Here is a 17,308-nt window from a genome sequence, read left to right as displayed (position 1 = left end):
TTTGGGAAGCGCCATCTTGTGTACACACAAATAACTGCAGGAAATCCAAACACCTGCACAGAAAGAGAGATGAAGTCAAGTCTTGAAATTCACAACTATAAAAAGCATAAAAACATTTCTGGATGTGTATAGCATAAATATACATCTTTAATTTACAAAATTCAGTCTATTTCTTGAATAGATTACATAAAAATACTGAGCAATTTACCATTTGTTCACTTGTGTCCTGCTGCTGTCCTTCAATCTTCCAAAAATCTGCTTCACATCAAAAGTAATTTGTCTCTTCTAACATTTCATCTACTTTAACTCGTTGTCCATTACTTCCCAGTGTATTTTTATTAGTTCTGGACAATGGGGGTCAGCGGTTAGTAGAGTTGAGGTTGACTAGTACTACTAACACAAGTTTGGGTGGCTTTAAACAGTCATGGCTCCTTTATAAATCGTCTGTTTTGAACCAATACTTTTGCATGAAAAAAGGAGAAATATTTGAGAGATATTGGGAAACATACCCTCGAAACAGCAGTCATTGATTTCTTTTCTTTCTTTTTCACTTCTCATGAGTTTGCATCCCTGGAAAACAGCTGATGTGTGTGTTTTTATAATAACATCATGAGCTAAATAAATACCCAAAGTAATAACAGTGATAATGCAGCATTCTTCCAAGATTACTGTACAAGAAACTTGGAAATGTTTCTGTTTTTCCAAAAATACCACATATGCAGGCCATTCTTTGAAATAATAAAATCAATAAATAAGCAAGGACAAGCACTTTGTATAATCACTGTGACTCATAACTAACTTATACTTGTACTTTACATTCAAGTAATCCAGATATTGGCGTCTAGTTTTAACTAGATCAGGGTTCCTCAAACTGGGGTTCACAAGTTGATGAAAAACCAATAATTAATTGGTAAAACTTTACAATAAGGTTTCTTTTGTTAACAATAGCATTAGTTAACACGAACTAACAATGAGAAATACTTCTACAGCATTTTTGTTAATGATTATTTCAACATTTACTAATACACTTTAAAAATAAAAAGTTTTTTTTTTTTTTTTGTTAATACGTGAACTGACATCAGAAAACCGTGAACATGCAAATGTTGAATTATTGAAATATAATCGTACAGTCACAGTGTTTGCTTTCTAAAGATATCTGGGTTATGTGCGCAGTCTCGCAAGCATGAATCTTTTTATTTTGGGTATGTCCATCATGCTCTCCCCTGCCAAAACATGGGGTTTTGCTGAGCTGGGCATCTGTGTGACACCCAAGAGTTTCTGGTCTGGACAAGAGGACCTGTACCTTCACTCCTACAGACTGTTGACCATCCAAACAACTTCCACTTTCAGCTAAAAATCAGTATATAAATATAAGTCTGTATTTATCTGTAAACAGTGATTTGTTAAAACAGTCCGCTCTCTGAACGGAGAGATGAAAGTGTGTTTTCTCCATGAAGTGTTTATGCACTTGATCATGTGTCACAGCAAATTCTCATGAACTTTCACAATTTGATTCTGAGTGGATTTCTATTCAAGGAAAAATCTTCTGGCACCATCTGAGCTGAAAAACGAGAGCATGAAAAATCATTTTATTTCATTTGATTCACTCTTTATATTTTGAAAACTTACAGCAAAAGTTAGACGTGAACTTGTCAGTTCTTTATTTCATCTCTTTTCTATTTGAAGATGTGAGGTGAAGATGTTTCATCAATATCTGATTCTACATAAATACAGGCAATCATAATAAAAAAAATGAAATGTTCTGAAGAATTGTTTTCATGATTGATCACTGCACTCATTTCCGAGTACTCAGGTACTCGTGTTCATCCCTATAGCGTGCAGTGGGCGGAGCTTCTCTTATATTTAGCAGAACACAAACTTCTTTCACATATAAAAACTCACAAACTCTGTCCGCACATTTGTGGCGCGTGTCGAGAGTGTGTGGAGCGACCAACGATCTATTCAAGTGTGTGTGTGTGAGAGATCGCAGTCATGGCTGTGGATGGTACAGATGAGAATAGTTTGGTGAGTGTTTCTTCTATTTTTCTGTGCTTTGCCCTCGTTAACCCCTGCTGGCAGATGTTGTAACTACACAATCTGACTGGTGGTTTGGGTGAGTACAAGCGTCATTGAGATGATGAAGAGATCGCTCTTTCCATGCATTTTAGGGTGCAGGTGAATGGTCTGATGAAATAAAGATAGTTTAACAGAGAGTAAAGATGACAGAGGAGCTGGTGTCACGAGTTCATATTGAAAATAATACTGTGCATCTAAAGAATGAAGAAGAAATGGTGATAAATAGCATTGCAGCATAAGAAACTGTATTTAATAATAATAACTGAATGAATATGAAAGATTAATCTGCAATAAAACAAAATAAATATCATGAACTTACTTTATTACTTGAAAGACTCCTCTGTGTGGAAGGATTTTTCTGCCACATCAAATCATGCTTTGGTAAATTAAAATTATGACATACTTATAAGTTGTTTATGAGATTAAAAATTTAAATTTTCACATACTAAGTCACATTTATGAGATGAAAAATTAAAATTATGACATAAAAGTCATTTATGAGATTAAAAATTGAAATTATGACATACTAAGTCATATTTGAGATATAAAATTGAAATTATGACATTAAAAAGTCAACATTATGATTTAAAAAGTCACAATTTTGACATACTAGTAAGTCACGTTTGTTACATAAAAATTCTAAATGATGTACGAAGTCATAATTATGAGATGAAAACTCGAACTTCACTTATAAAGTCGTAATTATCATGACACTAAAAAGTTAAACTTAAAAAGTCAATATTCTAACATACTAAGTTAACTTAAAAAAATTATGAAATTAAAAATGTGAAGTTCTGATATAAGTCGAAATATACAATATAAAATATACAACATGAATTTATTACATACTAAGTCATAATTATGACATAAAAAGTCTAAATTCTGACATAAGTTGACTTCACAATTATGACGAGTCGAAAATTGTCTAAATTCTTAAGTCGAAACATGCGACATAAAAAGTTGAAATTATTACATACTAAATCATGATAAGATGAAAAGTCAAAATACTGATTTATAAAGTCAAAATTATGACATGCTGCATTATCACTGATGAAAGGAGCTGGTGTAATGAGTTCATATTGAAAATAATACTGTGCATGTAAAAAATGATGGTGATAAATAGCACTGCAGCAGCAGAAGCTGCTATTGCCAACTCTGGTCATGTTTTTAAAACACCAACATTAAAAATAAATACAGAAGAGAGCTACAAAAATGGTCAAAAGCATTTGACCATTTTTGTGATATTATCTGCAATAATATCAAACCTTTAATAAATATAATAATACCAAATACAAACATTTCAAACCCACTGACCGTATTAATGATCAATTAGCAAAACAAACGATTGGGAGGGCAATATATGACCAAAATATTATATCACAATATGAGCAATTTTATAACACAATAATATTAATATGCTATTTTTGCAGTAAATAATGTCGTTACGATACCAACGGTAAAAAAGAAATCACAATCGTAGATGCCATTTTCAATGCTGTAGCAAACACTAATACTAGCCTAACTAAACACGTTAGTTCTCTTTCGCGGTTTATTGTGACGTACCACCACTTATTTTCTGATTAAACCTTATTTTTATCGCTTTAACGTGTCAATTAACTTTAAGCAGTCCCACCAATTGAAAGCTGAGTGGAAATACCGCGACATTAACGATGGATCGACAATTTATCGCCTCAATATATCGTCATATCGCTCAACCCTATCATGTATTTAATTATATTATCTGAATGAATCGATATAAAAGATTAATCCGCAATACAACAACATAAATATCACGGGCAAAACTTACTTTATCGACTGACAGACTCTCCTCAGCATAGACGTGATGACGTGACCGCGCTTTGGAGTCAGAACGCGCGCGTACCAGCGTACGTAACAGAAAAACAGTCAGAACCGAACAGAAGCTGTTTCTCGACGAGTGTTTAGGTGGGTGGGTTCTCTAGGTATAGTAGGGGGACAAAATTCTCCACAGAGCTGAGGTAAATCTGACAAAAGAACCACATGATCCGCGAAAAATACCAGACTCACCTTTATTTATATAGCGCTTAACAGGTAAATAATGATTCAGTGTAGGAAACAGTTCTGTTGAGCTAAAATAGTTATTATTACCACATTAAAACTGATGTAATTTGATATGAGCCACAGCCACCCTAATAATACTAAACAAAATGACTCAGACAATTGATTTATTATGGTTTTACTGCAGTAACAATGGTAGTAAACTCAGAGGGTTGGTATGTACATTACAGTTATAGAGGGATTTGGGTAATATACGTATGTATTATTTTTGGGAATCTCATATTAGTTCACTTTAATATCTGCAGTGTCTGAGAGTTTAACAGAACAATGAGAAAATAATGATTTTTGACAGTTTTCTCTGCATCAAAAACACACAAAAAAATCTCTACTGCCTCCTGTTTTCAAAGATCAGTTCAAAAGCTTAGAAAAGTGTATAATTTTTCAACTCTAACAATACTTAAGTACAATTAAATGTGGGTACTTTTTTTTGAATAGTTACTTAGACTTTTAATTGAGTGATCTTTACCCATATCTGTACTTTAATTTCTCAGCTCTTACAGTTTTTACACTTGTGAATCTCTGTCTGTGTCTGTAGGAACAAGGCATTCACACAAAAGATGCAGGTCGTCTTCGCAGAAACGGTCGTCACCGAAGATCCCAATCTGAACTCAAGTGTGGAGGTGAGTGAGTCACAGCAGCTCTACAACATTACAGCAACGTTTCTGCAACACTCCCACAATGCTTCAACAGCACCCAGACGTCTCGCTTCAGTACTTCACCTTTTTTGCTCACTTTAGTCTTGTGATAAGTAATTACAATCATAAATTATTATATTTTTTATTATACATATAATGGAAATTATTATAATAAAAGTAATTAATTGAAGTATTTGTGTGAACATTGCGCCCTCTGGAGGACAGAAAGAATGTCACTAATTAAAAAAAACTTTTTTTTAAAACTGATCTGTTATTTATAACTGCCATTATTGTTTTTACTGTAGTCATCATAGTTACTGATTGTACTTTAAAACTATAATATATAGAAATGGGATTTTCTTAAGCAGCCTTTTCTGTTTTGGTAGTTGATACTATGTTTTACTTGAACAGTGAATTTTTGTGAGGGTAAATCTACTTTAGTTCTTCAGCACTGGTTTGGGCTTTATGGGTAATGCAGTCTGTGTCAGGTATGCACTGATGCATCATGGGTAATGTATTTCCTCTCTCTCTCTCTCTGTGTCTGTAGTCCGGCTCACACACTTTCATCGGCTCTTCGTGTCGTTGGTCGGAGCGGACTGGATCTTCCTCATGATCCTGGGGTTCATCATGGCAGTGATCAGCTTCGTCATGGATATCTTCGTCATGCTCTTCACAGACGGTGAGTGTCAGAATTAGCCCATATTCTTTAAGATTATATTCAAAAATAGTTAAAATATTAGTTTAGTATTTTTTTTTTTTTTGCACTATATAAAATATTAAAATAGCAAATAATTATACAATGAATTATATAATTAGATAATTATATTTTGCTTCAAGGAAATGAAGCCCTTTTTTAGACCCATTATGACATTAAAGCATATTTCTCTCTCTACAGCACACAGGTGGATCTACGATCTTTCGGACAGTCATGTGTTCCTGCAGTATTTCGCATGGGTCGCTTATTCTATGATCCTCATGTGTTTCGCAGCAGGATTCGCAAACATAGTGTCACCTCAGGCCGTCGGTGAGACACACACACACACACACACACACTATCCATCATTATATTTAAAGCAAAACATCATTTATGTTTTTTTAGATAGCTTTGTCAATGATCTACAGGTGTAAGGGCATTAATAAGGACAAGTGTACTTCTTCATACCTCATCGGTGGATTCATGCATTTGTCTGTGCTTCAGGGTCTGGTATTCCTGAGATGAAGACGACTCTGAGAGGAGTGGTGCTGCAGGAGTATCTGACGTTCAGAACACTGGTGTCCAAAGTCATCAGCCTGACCTGTACGCTCGGAAGTGAATTACCTGTGGGCAAGGAGGTGAACAAACACTCACACACACACACACATCAGGCTATATGATGTTGTTTTATCTCAATCCTCGTGTGTTTTCTGTCCTGTAGGGTCCGTTCGTTCACATCGGCAGTATGTGTGCTGCTCTTCTCTGCAAGTTCATGTCGCTCTTCAGTGGCATTTATAAGGTATTTAAAAACATTATTATAGTATTCATTACAATTCAATTATTGCTGCTCCCGGCCCCCTTTCCAGAAGAGGGCGGAGCTTTAACAGCTCACGCTTCGGTCGCTCAACAACAACAAAGCTGGAGAATCTCACGCAGCCAAAATGAGGATTGTCAGTAACGGTGTTCAGCCTTACATTGTTCAAACCGGAGTCGACACTGATGGAGAGACTCAGGAAGAAGTTACAACTTTTAGACGTTTCTGAATGGTTAGTGGATAAATGTATGTAGTTGCTGTGGAGTTGATTCAACTCATCCACTAGCATGTGCCGTCATGTTAATCTTTTGTGTTGAATTGACCCTCGTTTGTGAAGCAGTCCGGCGTAAAATGACGGCATGACAACAACACTCTACTACAACAACTCTTCCTCTTCTCTAAAGCAGCCCAACATGGCCCCGCCCCCTTTGTTGCATGTTCTTGGGGGCGGGGTTTATGTAAAAGTTAGGGTTTGTGATGTCACTAACCCGGGAAGAAGCTTGTTGTAGTCCCTACCAGCCATTTGTTGAAGTCCTTAAACAGTGATTTCTGTAAAAGTGATTTCTCTTGTGTGTGTTGAACAGAATGAGGCCAGAAACAAGGAGATGCTGACGGTCGGATGTGCTGTTGGGATTGGGTGCTGCTTCGCTTCTCCTATTGGAGGTGAGAAAACTGTGTGTGTGTGTGTGTGTGTACCTGGTAATCCCTATGTTATGGGGACCACAAAGATAGTAATACCAGTCATTTTTGACCTTGTGGGGACATTTTTTGGTCTCCATGAGGAAACAAGCTTATAAATGTGTGTGTTTCAGGTGTGTTATTCAGCATGGAGGTCACCTCAATGTTTTTTGTCGCACGAAACTACTGGCGTGGATTTCTGTCTGCTACGTTTGGTGCCTTGATCTTCAGACTCCTGCCAGTGTGGCACCATGAGGAAGGTGCGTGTTTGAGCAGAAAATGCATGTGAATGTATGAAACTTTTGGCCCTCTAATGGTTAAAAAAATGAAACTGCGTACATTTTGTGGAAGAACATTGTTTTGGTTGTGCTTCGGCTCTGCGCAGATAAATACGGTCACTTTTACAACATTCCTCAGTTCTCGCCATCTCTGAAAAGCCAAGCTAATGTTGATTCTTGTTTTATTACGAGCTCTTATTACAGTGTTTTTAACACCGGTACTTGATTTAGAAGCACATTTAGAGAACCTAAAAGCTCCTTATATAAACTGTAACATGTAAATGATACACAACAGACGGTGAGTTGAGTTATTCTCTCTCTCAGAGACGCTCGTGGCTCTTTATGCAACAAAGTACAGGCTGGACTTTCCCTTCGACCTGCAGGAGCTTCCAGCCTTTGCTGCGATGGGGTCAGTGTGATTTTAGTATGACTTCTGAAAAATGCTGTGGTGAAATCATTGTGACGCACATGCTCTTGCGGTTTGTTGCTTTAACACACAAATGTTTTCTTTCTGCAGGATAGTGTGTGGCTTCGGCGGCGCCTTCTTTGTGTATTTGTATGGGAAGATCACTCTGTTTGTGAAGAAGCAGAAAGCCACGAACAGCTTCCTCATGAAGAAGTGAGTGATGCATAAACATGTCAATGTTACAGTCTATTTGAACAATGAAAATAATATTAGATTATAATATAATTACCTTTAAATACTGTAAAAACAATAGAAGTTTATGAACGTGTGTGAGTGTGTATCTAATCATGTGTTTTCTGTCTAGTTGTTTCTTATATTCTGCTCTGGTCTCTGTGCTGATTTCAACGCTCACTTTCCCTCCGGGCTTTGGGCAGTTCATGGCCGGACAGGTAACACACACACACACACACACACACAGTAAGTGAAAGACTGCAGTCATGCACTAAAATAACATGTCTTATCTAAATATAGTATATGCACAGTTAGCAGTTAAATTGAACATGAATACCAATGTCTTTCAAATGAATGTATCATTTTTTTGGTTTATATAAAAACCATTTCCTGTTCATGACATCATTTCCTCTTTATAGCTTACACAAAGGGATTCCTTAATTTCATTTTTTGACAATCGCACCTGGTCAAATCATGGCATCATCGCAGACTTTGATAATGACGATCATTTAGCGGCCTGGAAACATCCTCAGGCTAACGTCTTCATCATCCTCACCATCTTCGTCATCATGAAGGTAAATAAACACACAAGCATGTTTCCATCCGCCTGTTTTCATGCAAATTTTGGGATATCGCATAATAAATGCTGGATGGAAATGCCGAGATGCACATAAATTCTAAAAATGCGTATAAAAAAACGTATGCGCTCAATTGAGGCGGATCATTGTTTTATCCGATAAGAAGACATGTGCATAAACTACGATGGAAACACATTTACCGAATAAATCCCTCAAACCGTCACATGACTTTGCTTCAGCATAGGCTGTGATTGGATAACTAGATTAACCAGTGGACCAATCACATCGCAGCATCTCAAATGTTGGTTTGGTGGTTCTGAGTCAAAGTCTGTCATCAGAATGATTTGGTTTAATTCCCTCCAGAAGCGTCTCACACGATTGTGTTCCCAAACACCAGCATCCAAACACAAGATCACATGACAGCGTTTATTGTGTTTCGTCTGACGCTCTGAGACAAACTCATTTATGATGGAGGAGAAAAGAGACACTTTCATTTTTATGACTGATATTTTGCACCAGGAATTGATGATTTTGTTCTCTTGAACACATGAGATGGAAACGCTGCTTTATCCGCAAAAGTCTTATGCCATATTCCAAGTTAAATTTGCAACTTTGGATGAAAAAAGACAAACAGTTTTGTCCCTAAACTACAGCTGAGTGACTAAACCTCTTCTTTATTCAGAACCCTGTTTGTGATGCTTTGCTTTAAAGGCTCATTTAATGATAAAACAGATTTTCTTGCTGTTTTAATATAAACAGTATTTGTGTGTGTGTGTGTGTGTTGTGCTTTAATGGTGTTACTATTGTCTGTTGTGTAGTTCTGGATGTCTGCGCTTTCCATAACCCTTCCTATACCATGTGGTTCCTTCGTTCCCATTTTCGTCATCGGTATGTGTTTGTGTGTTTATCTAAAAAATTATCATTGTTTTGTTGGAGCATTTCCAACTTTTAAGGCCCGTTGACACCAAGGACAATAACTATCATAAAGTCCACAACAATATGAACTGTTTTCAACACTGATAATAATCATAAATGTTTCTTGAGCATCAAATCATCATATCAGAATGATTTCTGAAGGATCACGTGACACTGAAGACTGGAGTAATGATGCTGAAAATTCAGCTTTGATCACAGGAATAAATTACACTGATTTACATTGGAATAATATTTAAGATTTTTTACTGTGTTTGTGATCAAATAAATGCAGCTTTGGTGAGCAGAAGAGACTCAAAACATTAGAAAATCAAATAATTTCAAACTTTAGCTAGTGTAGTTATCGTTTTTGGTGTGAACGGACCTTTAGACCTTTTAATATGATGAGTCATGAATGTGTGTGTGTTTCAGGCGCTGCGTTTGGCCGTCTGGTGGGTGAAGGTATGGCCACTCTGTTTCCCGAGGGAATTAACACGGATGGACACATATACCCCATAGTGCCCGGAGCGTACGCTGTCGTGGGTGAGATACTAGACGCATACGATTTCCATTGGCCAAAATCAAGCAGTGGTTTTTGTGCAGTCGTCAGTAAGTCATCAGCATCACAAACTCTCTCTCTCTGTTTGAGCAGGAGCGGCAGCGCTGACGGCAGGAGTCACTCACACCATGTCGACCGGAGTGATCATGATGGAGCTGACGGGTCAGATCAGCTACGCTCTGCCCATCTTGATCTCGGTGATTCTTGCCAACATGGTCTCTCAGAGTCTTCAGCCGTCCATCTACGACACGGTGATCCGCATTAAAAAGCTGCCGTACCTGCCCTTGCTCAGATGGGGCCACCGCGAGTGAGTCTCTTCGTCCGTCAGTCTGTCCGTTTTCCCTTTTCTTTCCCATTCTGTGAACCACCAAAACTTTCCTTAGCTGTTAATTTGAACCTAATTTCAAAGTGCTTTGCTTTTTTTCTCATTTTTAAAGTATTTCTGTGCATCAAATGACCTTTTTCTCTGTCGGTAGGAAGCATAATATTCATGTGGAGGACTTTATGGAAAGAGATGTTCGTTACATCACACTGAAGTCCACCTACAGAGACGTGTACAGAATCCTGCGCTCAGGAGATCTGAAAACACTGCCTCTGGTGAAGTCTGCAGGTACAAACACATCTCTTACTGATTACTGATCATTATATGGCAATGCGTTAACTTACGAATATGAATAAATGAATGTGGACATGGTTAGGGACTGTCCAGACACATGACCTAATTAATATTCATGAGCCGTGCACACCAGTTAACAGGGAATGTTCTGGCAAGGTTCTCTCAGTGAACAAACGTTAATAGAACGTTCGTTCGGAGTTATCTGGTAATCTTTAATAATGCTCTCAAAACGTTAGCACAAAACATTAGAATAACATATTTTAATAATAAGGCTTGTCCTGATCCTTCTGTTTGATGTGATCATCTCTCTCAGAGTCGATGCTCTTGCTGGGTTCGGTCGAGCGCGCTCAGTTGCAGACGCTCCTAAAGCAGCGAGCGCAGGAACTGCAAGAAGGACTTACTCCCAGCATGCCTACCAGCTACAGGGTTCACTTCCAGGTCATTTTTCCACAATTTCCTGCAATTAATTCCGTCTGAACTGCAATTGACTTTTTATTAATTGTTTTTTGCATAGAGCAGAAAGCAAGATGCGCTTGTCTTGGAAGTAGCAAAGCTTTTCTGATGCAGCATTTCATTTACACGAAACCAAAGACTAAAACCAACTTTCCTAGAACTTTGACATTAATTGACTGCTGTAACCACAGATATCTCCATCATAGATATCCAGTTTTTTGAGACAGGCATTGTGTGTGTGTGTGTTGTAGACGTCCACAGAAGAGTCTTCATCCTCCTCGGATCATCCGGCCTCCCCTAAACCTCTTAAACCTGCACTGAAGAAGGCGGCTGTAGATGAAGACGAGATTACAAGTAATGTCACACACACAGGCGTTTATGTTTGAGAACCTCCCACTGACTTCTGTTGATCTTACAAAAAACATCCACAATTTAATGTAATATATATGAACGACACTCATTTAAAATATGAAATAATATTTGAAACTTATTCTATTAAGAATATTTTTTCATATTTTTATGAATATTTTAAAGGAGTATCTGCATTTATACATTTTCACAAAACTTTCATGGCCCCCCAGAATATTTTGAATATCTGAACATGCAATATATCTAAAGAACAGAGCCTCTTCTTTAAACAAACAAACAAAAAAACACATTTTATTCTAGCTTCATGCATTCTTTTTGATAAAATATTTTTCTCCGAAGTATGCACTTTCCCATCAACAGCACATGCATACTGTCACAATGAACTGAAGGAACAGAGGGCTTAAATGCATGAGGAACTAGGAACAGGAGAGGACTAATTAGAGACTATGGTAACAAGTGAACGACTAAAACCAAGACAATGACGAAGACAATGAAAAGTAATACTTGAAACTAAACAGGACAGTGAAAACTACACATGATCCTCTCCCCCTCCCCGGAAAGCACATCCTTGCGCTACTTAACAGTCCAGTCTGAGGAGGGAGGGAGCACGGTGGCTTTGGTGGAGGACGAGGAGCAGCAGAGGAAGACAACATGGTGATGATGACCAGAAGAACCAGGGCAGACATTAAGTTAGGAGGAGCCAGGGCGGAGACAGTAGGAGCAAGAGGATGGTCCAGAGCAAAGACAGGTTGAAGATCCACGGTGGAACATATGGAGGGTGGAGCCATGGTGGAGCCTTGATAGAGGGGCCAGGCGGAACCAGGGAGACGACTGACTGAGGTGGAGATGGTGGATTTGGAGACCAAGGTGGAGCCGAAGAGCTAGGGTGATGTCGAAGGCCTGGAGGACCGTGGTTAAGCTGCAGGCAGGCGTGCCGAGGTGGGCTTGGCAGACGGGGTAGAGATGGTGGGAGTGAGGACCATGGCGGAATCGGAGGAGAGCAGGAGCCAGAGGGGTGGAGATTCGAGTCGCAGCAGACCCGGAAGTCTGAGGCGATGGGTCGGATGGCCGGGGCTTGGCAGACCAGGGCAAAGACAGTGGGAGTGAGGACCATGGCAGAACCGGATAAAAGGAGGAGCCCAGCGGAGTCAGAGGGATCGAGAATCTGAAGTCCGAGGACCACGGTGGAGCCAGAGGGACAAGGGAGCCTAGCAGAGCCTGAGGGATGACGGTCCAGGATAGAACCGAGGGAGCGTTGAGCCAAGGCAGAGCTGATGTTCGGAGGGCTGAGGTGGAGTTTGGGGCTTGGAGGGTTGAGGTGGAACTGTGGGATCCACTAGCCAACGCGGAGCTGATGACTGGAAAGCCACTGGCGGATCCATGCAGCAGAGCAGAACCTCTTGAAGGGCTGTAGAGAAACAGCAGAGATGAAGCTGAGAAATTGGATGGCTTTGGCAGTGAAGGAGGGAGGGGGAGGCTGGGTGGGACCATCCACAATGAAAGAGATTTGGTACTGGGCTTAACCAGCGATGACTTGGATGACTTGGAACCGGATGGGATTGTAGCACAGACAGCTCCTTGTAGCTCCTCATCCAGCTCATTAAATATAATTTCCTCAGTTGTCCTGTCTCGGGCTCCATTATGGTATTGACCTCTGGCGATGACGGGCTCGGGCTCAGAGTCAGCAGTAGGCTCTGGCATTCCCGCGGCGGGCATGGCTGACGGCTGGCCGGGCTCTGGGTCTGGAGTGGGGCTGGCAAGGTCTTCCTCAACAGGGCAGATGGTGAATGGTGAGTTATTTCTAACAGCAGCCACTCCATATATCCAATGAAACTCCCTCAAGGATGGGCAGGCATGCTTTCGACCGCTCGCTGAGCCTAATGTGGAAGAAAACACAAAGCGAGCAGTCAGGATAGTGCATGAGGCACAGCAGATTGAGAAAGTCCCTTGTGTGATCCTCGAGGGAGCGATCCTCCTCCTTCAGCAGGAGGAGACGAACAGCTGCAGGCATGTCCATGTTTATGATTCACCATTTATAAACCCTTAAAGCTCTCTTGTTCTGTCACAATGAACTGAAGCAACAGAGGGTGTAAATACATGAGAAACTAGGAACAGGTGAGGACTAATTAGGGACTATAGTAACAAATGAACGACTAGAACTAAGACAATAGGTGTGTTCAACTTGAAGCAGTGTATGACAGCATACAGAGCCGACGTATGAACAACGTATTCAGACACTTTCTCTTGTTTTGTCTCTCTCAGATCCTTATGATTCTGGCATTAGTTTGAAGAAGCTGTGCTGTTCTCAGCCTGACATTGATGCACTGCAGGTGAGACCTCCACCTCACACACACTCTGGTGTTTCTGAGGAATCGATTATAGTAAACTTTACGTGTGCGCCTTTTTAATTCAGGTCAGCAAGTCATAATGCAAGAAACTTACAACTATGTGCTTGGAATGCGTTTTCTGCATTTTTTGTTACATGAAAACCCAACGTGTGTGTGTGTGTGTGTGTGTGTGCATGTCCTTCTCTCTCCAGGACTACCCAGACACAGAAGATGATACAGTACTTCAGGAGGTGAGGACATTTGAAGACACACCCTCACAAACACACACTCTCACACACACACTCACATACAGTATCTCTGGCTCTGAATGCAGATTGAGGAGTGGGAGGAGCAACAGCTTGATGAGCAGGTGAACTTCAACAACTGCAAGATTGACCCCGCCCCCTTCCAGCTGGTGGAAGGCACTTCACTGCACAAGGTCAGATTGTGTGTGCTGGTTATTTAGCTTTAGTTTGGGGAGAACATTGTGATGTCAATTGTTTTTTCAGTTTCAGGTAATGCATTGTTAATGTTACAGTATGTTAAACATCAAATACATTTAAAAAAAGGGAAAAACATTTGTGATTTGCTCTGATATTCCCAATTAACATCTCATTCTCTCTCTGACAGACTCACACCATGTTTTCTGTGTTGAATCTGGATTACGCTTACGTCACCAGTGTCGGACGACTTATTGGTGTTGTTTCACTGAAAGAGGTGAGACACGAAAACAATTCCACACCATCTACACTCAGGTTCTTCACTGGTGTTATGGTTTAGTGAAGAACCTTCAACATCCATGAAACTTCCCAGCTTACAGGAAACATTCTGGCAAGGTTCTTTCAACGTTATGAACAAACATTCTTTCGGTAACATTCTTTCAGAGGTTAAGTTATCTGGTCTTTAATAATGTTCCCAATAAGCTGTTTATTTTTAACATTTTAATGTTCAGAAATGAGGACAAGCCACAAGAGGCTTAGATATGAACATGAAGAAATGAACCAAACCGTCCATTAACAGGCTCTTCTCATGTGTTGCAGCTGCGTAAAGCTATCGAAGGCTCCATGCCTTCGGACGGCGTGAGGTTACGGCCCGTTCTGGCCAGTTTCAGAGACCGAGGCATAAAAGGAACCAGGATTGAAACCGCCGAACTCCACAAACTATTGGACCATCAGGCCAGCTAGAACACCAGCCAACCTCTGACCAGTTACAGGTGACCGAGAGGACAAACGCACAAACGTTTAGTAGCTTTATAGAGACGCTGGGCCTCAGAGTCTCAGAGATCTGCCCTCTTTCAACTCTTTCTGTTCCTTTTCCCAGGGATGTTCTCAGTTGTAAAAACAATACATGAATGAAGTAAATATTGTTTTTATTCATTTCTAAAAGTGTAGAATGTTTCTAGGGTCAGTGTGTGAGTTAGTCTGTAGTATTTATAAATAGCTGTGTGTAAAAACAGTAGAAGTCAATGGAAACCAGTGTGTTTGTTGCGGATTTTTTTCTGATATTCTGATTTTTCTTTGAATATTATGGGCGTTAAACGTCCCTCTCCAAAAAAGACCATTTTTGTTTAAAATGTTTGAGATTTTGATTGTCATTTTAAACCACTTTAGAGCATCAGTCAGACTGATTCATTCAGGTGTTTGAGCAATTTTGTCTTTTTAAACTCTGTTTTTAATTATTATTTTATGCTTTTACACAACAGAAAACAACATTGTGTGAATAATATTTTGACTAATGCATTTTAAAATGTGCACTTTTTATTGGTTACTTGATTATTAGTCAAGAAATTTGAAATTCTGTTAAATAAATAAATATTAAATTTAAAGTACAACAATAACAATATTGGGGAAAATGTGCAGTTTTTACTGAAATTCTGTTGTCTGCACACACACTAGTCAAGACTTGTCACACACATTTGTGACCCTGGACCACAAAACCAGTCATAATATTTTTTTGAAATTGAGATTTATATATAAGCTGAATAAATATCTTTCCATTGATGTATGGTTTGTTATGATAGGACAATATTTGGTCGAGATGCAACTATTTGAAAATCTGGAATCTGAGGGTGCAAAAAAAATCTAAATATTGAGAAAATCACCTTTAAAGTTGATCAAATGAAGTCGTTAGCAATGCATATCCACTCACAAAAATACATTTTTGATATATTTATGGTAGGAAATTTACAAAAATTTTACAAAATTGTTGTTGTTGGCTATTGCTACAAATATACCCGTGTGACTTATGACTGGTTTTGTGCTCCAGGGTCACATTTCTTACCGAGTAAGCATGTTTGCACTAATATGGAGCTTGTATGTTTGAAACCATCATGACATCGTGTCTTCCAGTTATTCGGACATAAACAGTAAAATATTGAGAGTTTTTCTGAAGAGGTTTATTGGTGCTATTTAAATGTATGTTTATATTAAATGTATAATTGTTTGCTTTTGAATTACCACATTTTTAACAGAATCAACCCTGAATCCATTTTAGCAAACTTTTAAAGGGGTCATGACATGAGAGATCAAATTTGCCTTAATGTTTTGACATATAAGAAGTTTTTGTACCATTAAAACATCCTGCAGGTTTCAGAGTTTAAGACATCCTCCTCATTATAAACAAAGCATTTATTTAATCAAGCTCCAAAAACAGCTTGTTTTGATATTGAGATCGTCACACACGCAAATATGGATAATATTTTCAATAGCAAGTGGCCGTTTATACTGTTTCCTATGCAATGATGTTAGCCAATCACAACAGTGGCCGTTTACTGACAAGCCTTAAAGGAGCCGCACCTTAAAAACTGATCATTCCAGACAGAGGCTCCGAATGAGTTTATTTTCCAAATATATATATATTTGTTTTATTAACATTGTAAGTGAACCTTAAGGAACATATGAAAATAAATAAATTCATGTCATGACCCCATTAAAACTTTATAAAGGTTTTTAAATGGCTCTTTACTTGTTACTCACCATGAAAATAGCCAAGGTTAAAACACCAACCAACCGAGCAACTTTTTAATTGCCATGATATATTTTGGTGAATCACTGCATGCACACACCTTCTTCCATTTGGTTCAGCATTAGTGTGTGTAAGTGCAGAAACATACTCTACACGTTTGTTTTTGTGGACTTGTATTGTTTGTTTCAGGCCAACGGGTCAGACACCAAAAGTGAATAAAACAAAAAGCAAATTCTGTGAGCGACTGGACATTTCATTTTATTATTTAAACCCCAACACTTTATTTCATTTTGTCAGTTTTTATGCTGAGTGACAGAAAGTTTTGTTTTTTGCAGCAGGGTTGTTTAGTTTACACTTACATAACAAATATATGGAAATATATTTTCTTTATCAATATGTTAAATTATTTAATGTATGTTGAAAAATATACAGAATAATATATTGCATTAATATTTAAAATATATTAAATAATACACAAGGAATTGCTGCTTGAAGTCGCCATTATGGTGATCGGTGTTTGTTGTAGTTGGGCTCGGCTGTTAATGTTAGTTTTTCTGTGGCTGCTGTAACTGAGTGTCTGTAAGGCAAAGGAAGCCCAGGATGATTCTGGAGATGATCTGT

General features: G+C 38.7%; 1 protein-coding gene across 4 annotated transcripts; it reads left to right on the top strand.

The window, feature by feature from the left end:
* Positions 1-1,747: 1,747 nt before the first annotated feature.
* Positions 1,748-15,658, top strand: clcn2c (chloride channel 2c). Of its 4 annotated transcripts, none has more exons than XM_051863962.1 (23): positions 1,748-2,025; positions 4,709-4,793; positions 5,356-5,487; positions 5,704-5,832; positions 6,007-6,140; positions 6,224-6,301; positions 6,901-6,979; positions 7,129-7,254; positions 7,597-7,681; positions 7,790-7,891; positions 8,043-8,127; positions 8,329-8,484; positions 9,306-9,375; positions 9,832-9,942; positions 10,052-10,265; positions 10,435-10,568; positions 10,888-11,012; positions 11,279-11,381; positions 13,659-13,726; positions 13,936-13,974; positions 14,058-14,162; positions 14,354-14,440; positions 14,764-15,658. In XM_051863962.1, the coding sequence occupies exons 1-23, from the start codon at positions 1,993-1,995 to the stop codon at positions 14,905-14,907; spliced, it is 2,424 nt and encodes an 807-aa protein (XP_051719922.1). In that variant the 5' UTR covers positions 1,748-1,992; the 3' UTR covers positions 14,908-15,658. The 4 variants fall into 4 exon arrangements, with proteins under 4 accessions (XP_051719922.1, XP_051719924.1, XP_051719923.1 ...); XM_051863964.1 differs by lacking the exon at positions 1,748-2,025 and adding an exon at positions 3,584-4,020; XM_051863963.1 differs by lacking the exon at positions 1,748-2,025 and adding an exon at positions 3,584-4,073.
* The last annotated feature ends 1,650 nt before the right edge of the window (positions 15,659-17,308 follow it).

This window comes from Ctenopharyngodon idella, chromosome 15 (assembly GCF_019924925.1).
Source record: "Ctenopharyngodon idella isolate HZGC_01 chromosome 15, HZGC01, whole genome shotgun sequence".
In the NCBI taxonomy this organism is placed as follows: domain Eukaryota; kingdom Metazoa; phylum Chordata; class Actinopteri; order Cypriniformes; family Xenocyprididae; genus Ctenopharyngodon; species Ctenopharyngodon idella.
This window is presented reverse-complemented; position numbering and strand designations above follow the sequence as displayed.

What these genes read in the sequence shown, in the direction of transcription:
- clcn2c (XM_051863962.1), top strand. Translation starts at nt 1,993, where the DNA reads ATGGCTGTGGATGGTACAGATGAGAATAGTTTG. An exon ending in CCAGCCTTTGCTGCGATGGG is followed by an intron (nt 7,682 to 7,789) that starts GTCAGTGTGATT and finishes TTCTTTCTGCAG; the next exon opens with GATAGTGTGTGGCTTCGGCG. An exon ending in GGCAGTTCATGGCCGGACAG is followed by an intron (nt 8,128 to 8,328) that starts GTAACACACACA and finishes TCCTCTTTATAG; the next exon opens with CTTACACAAAGGGATTCCTT.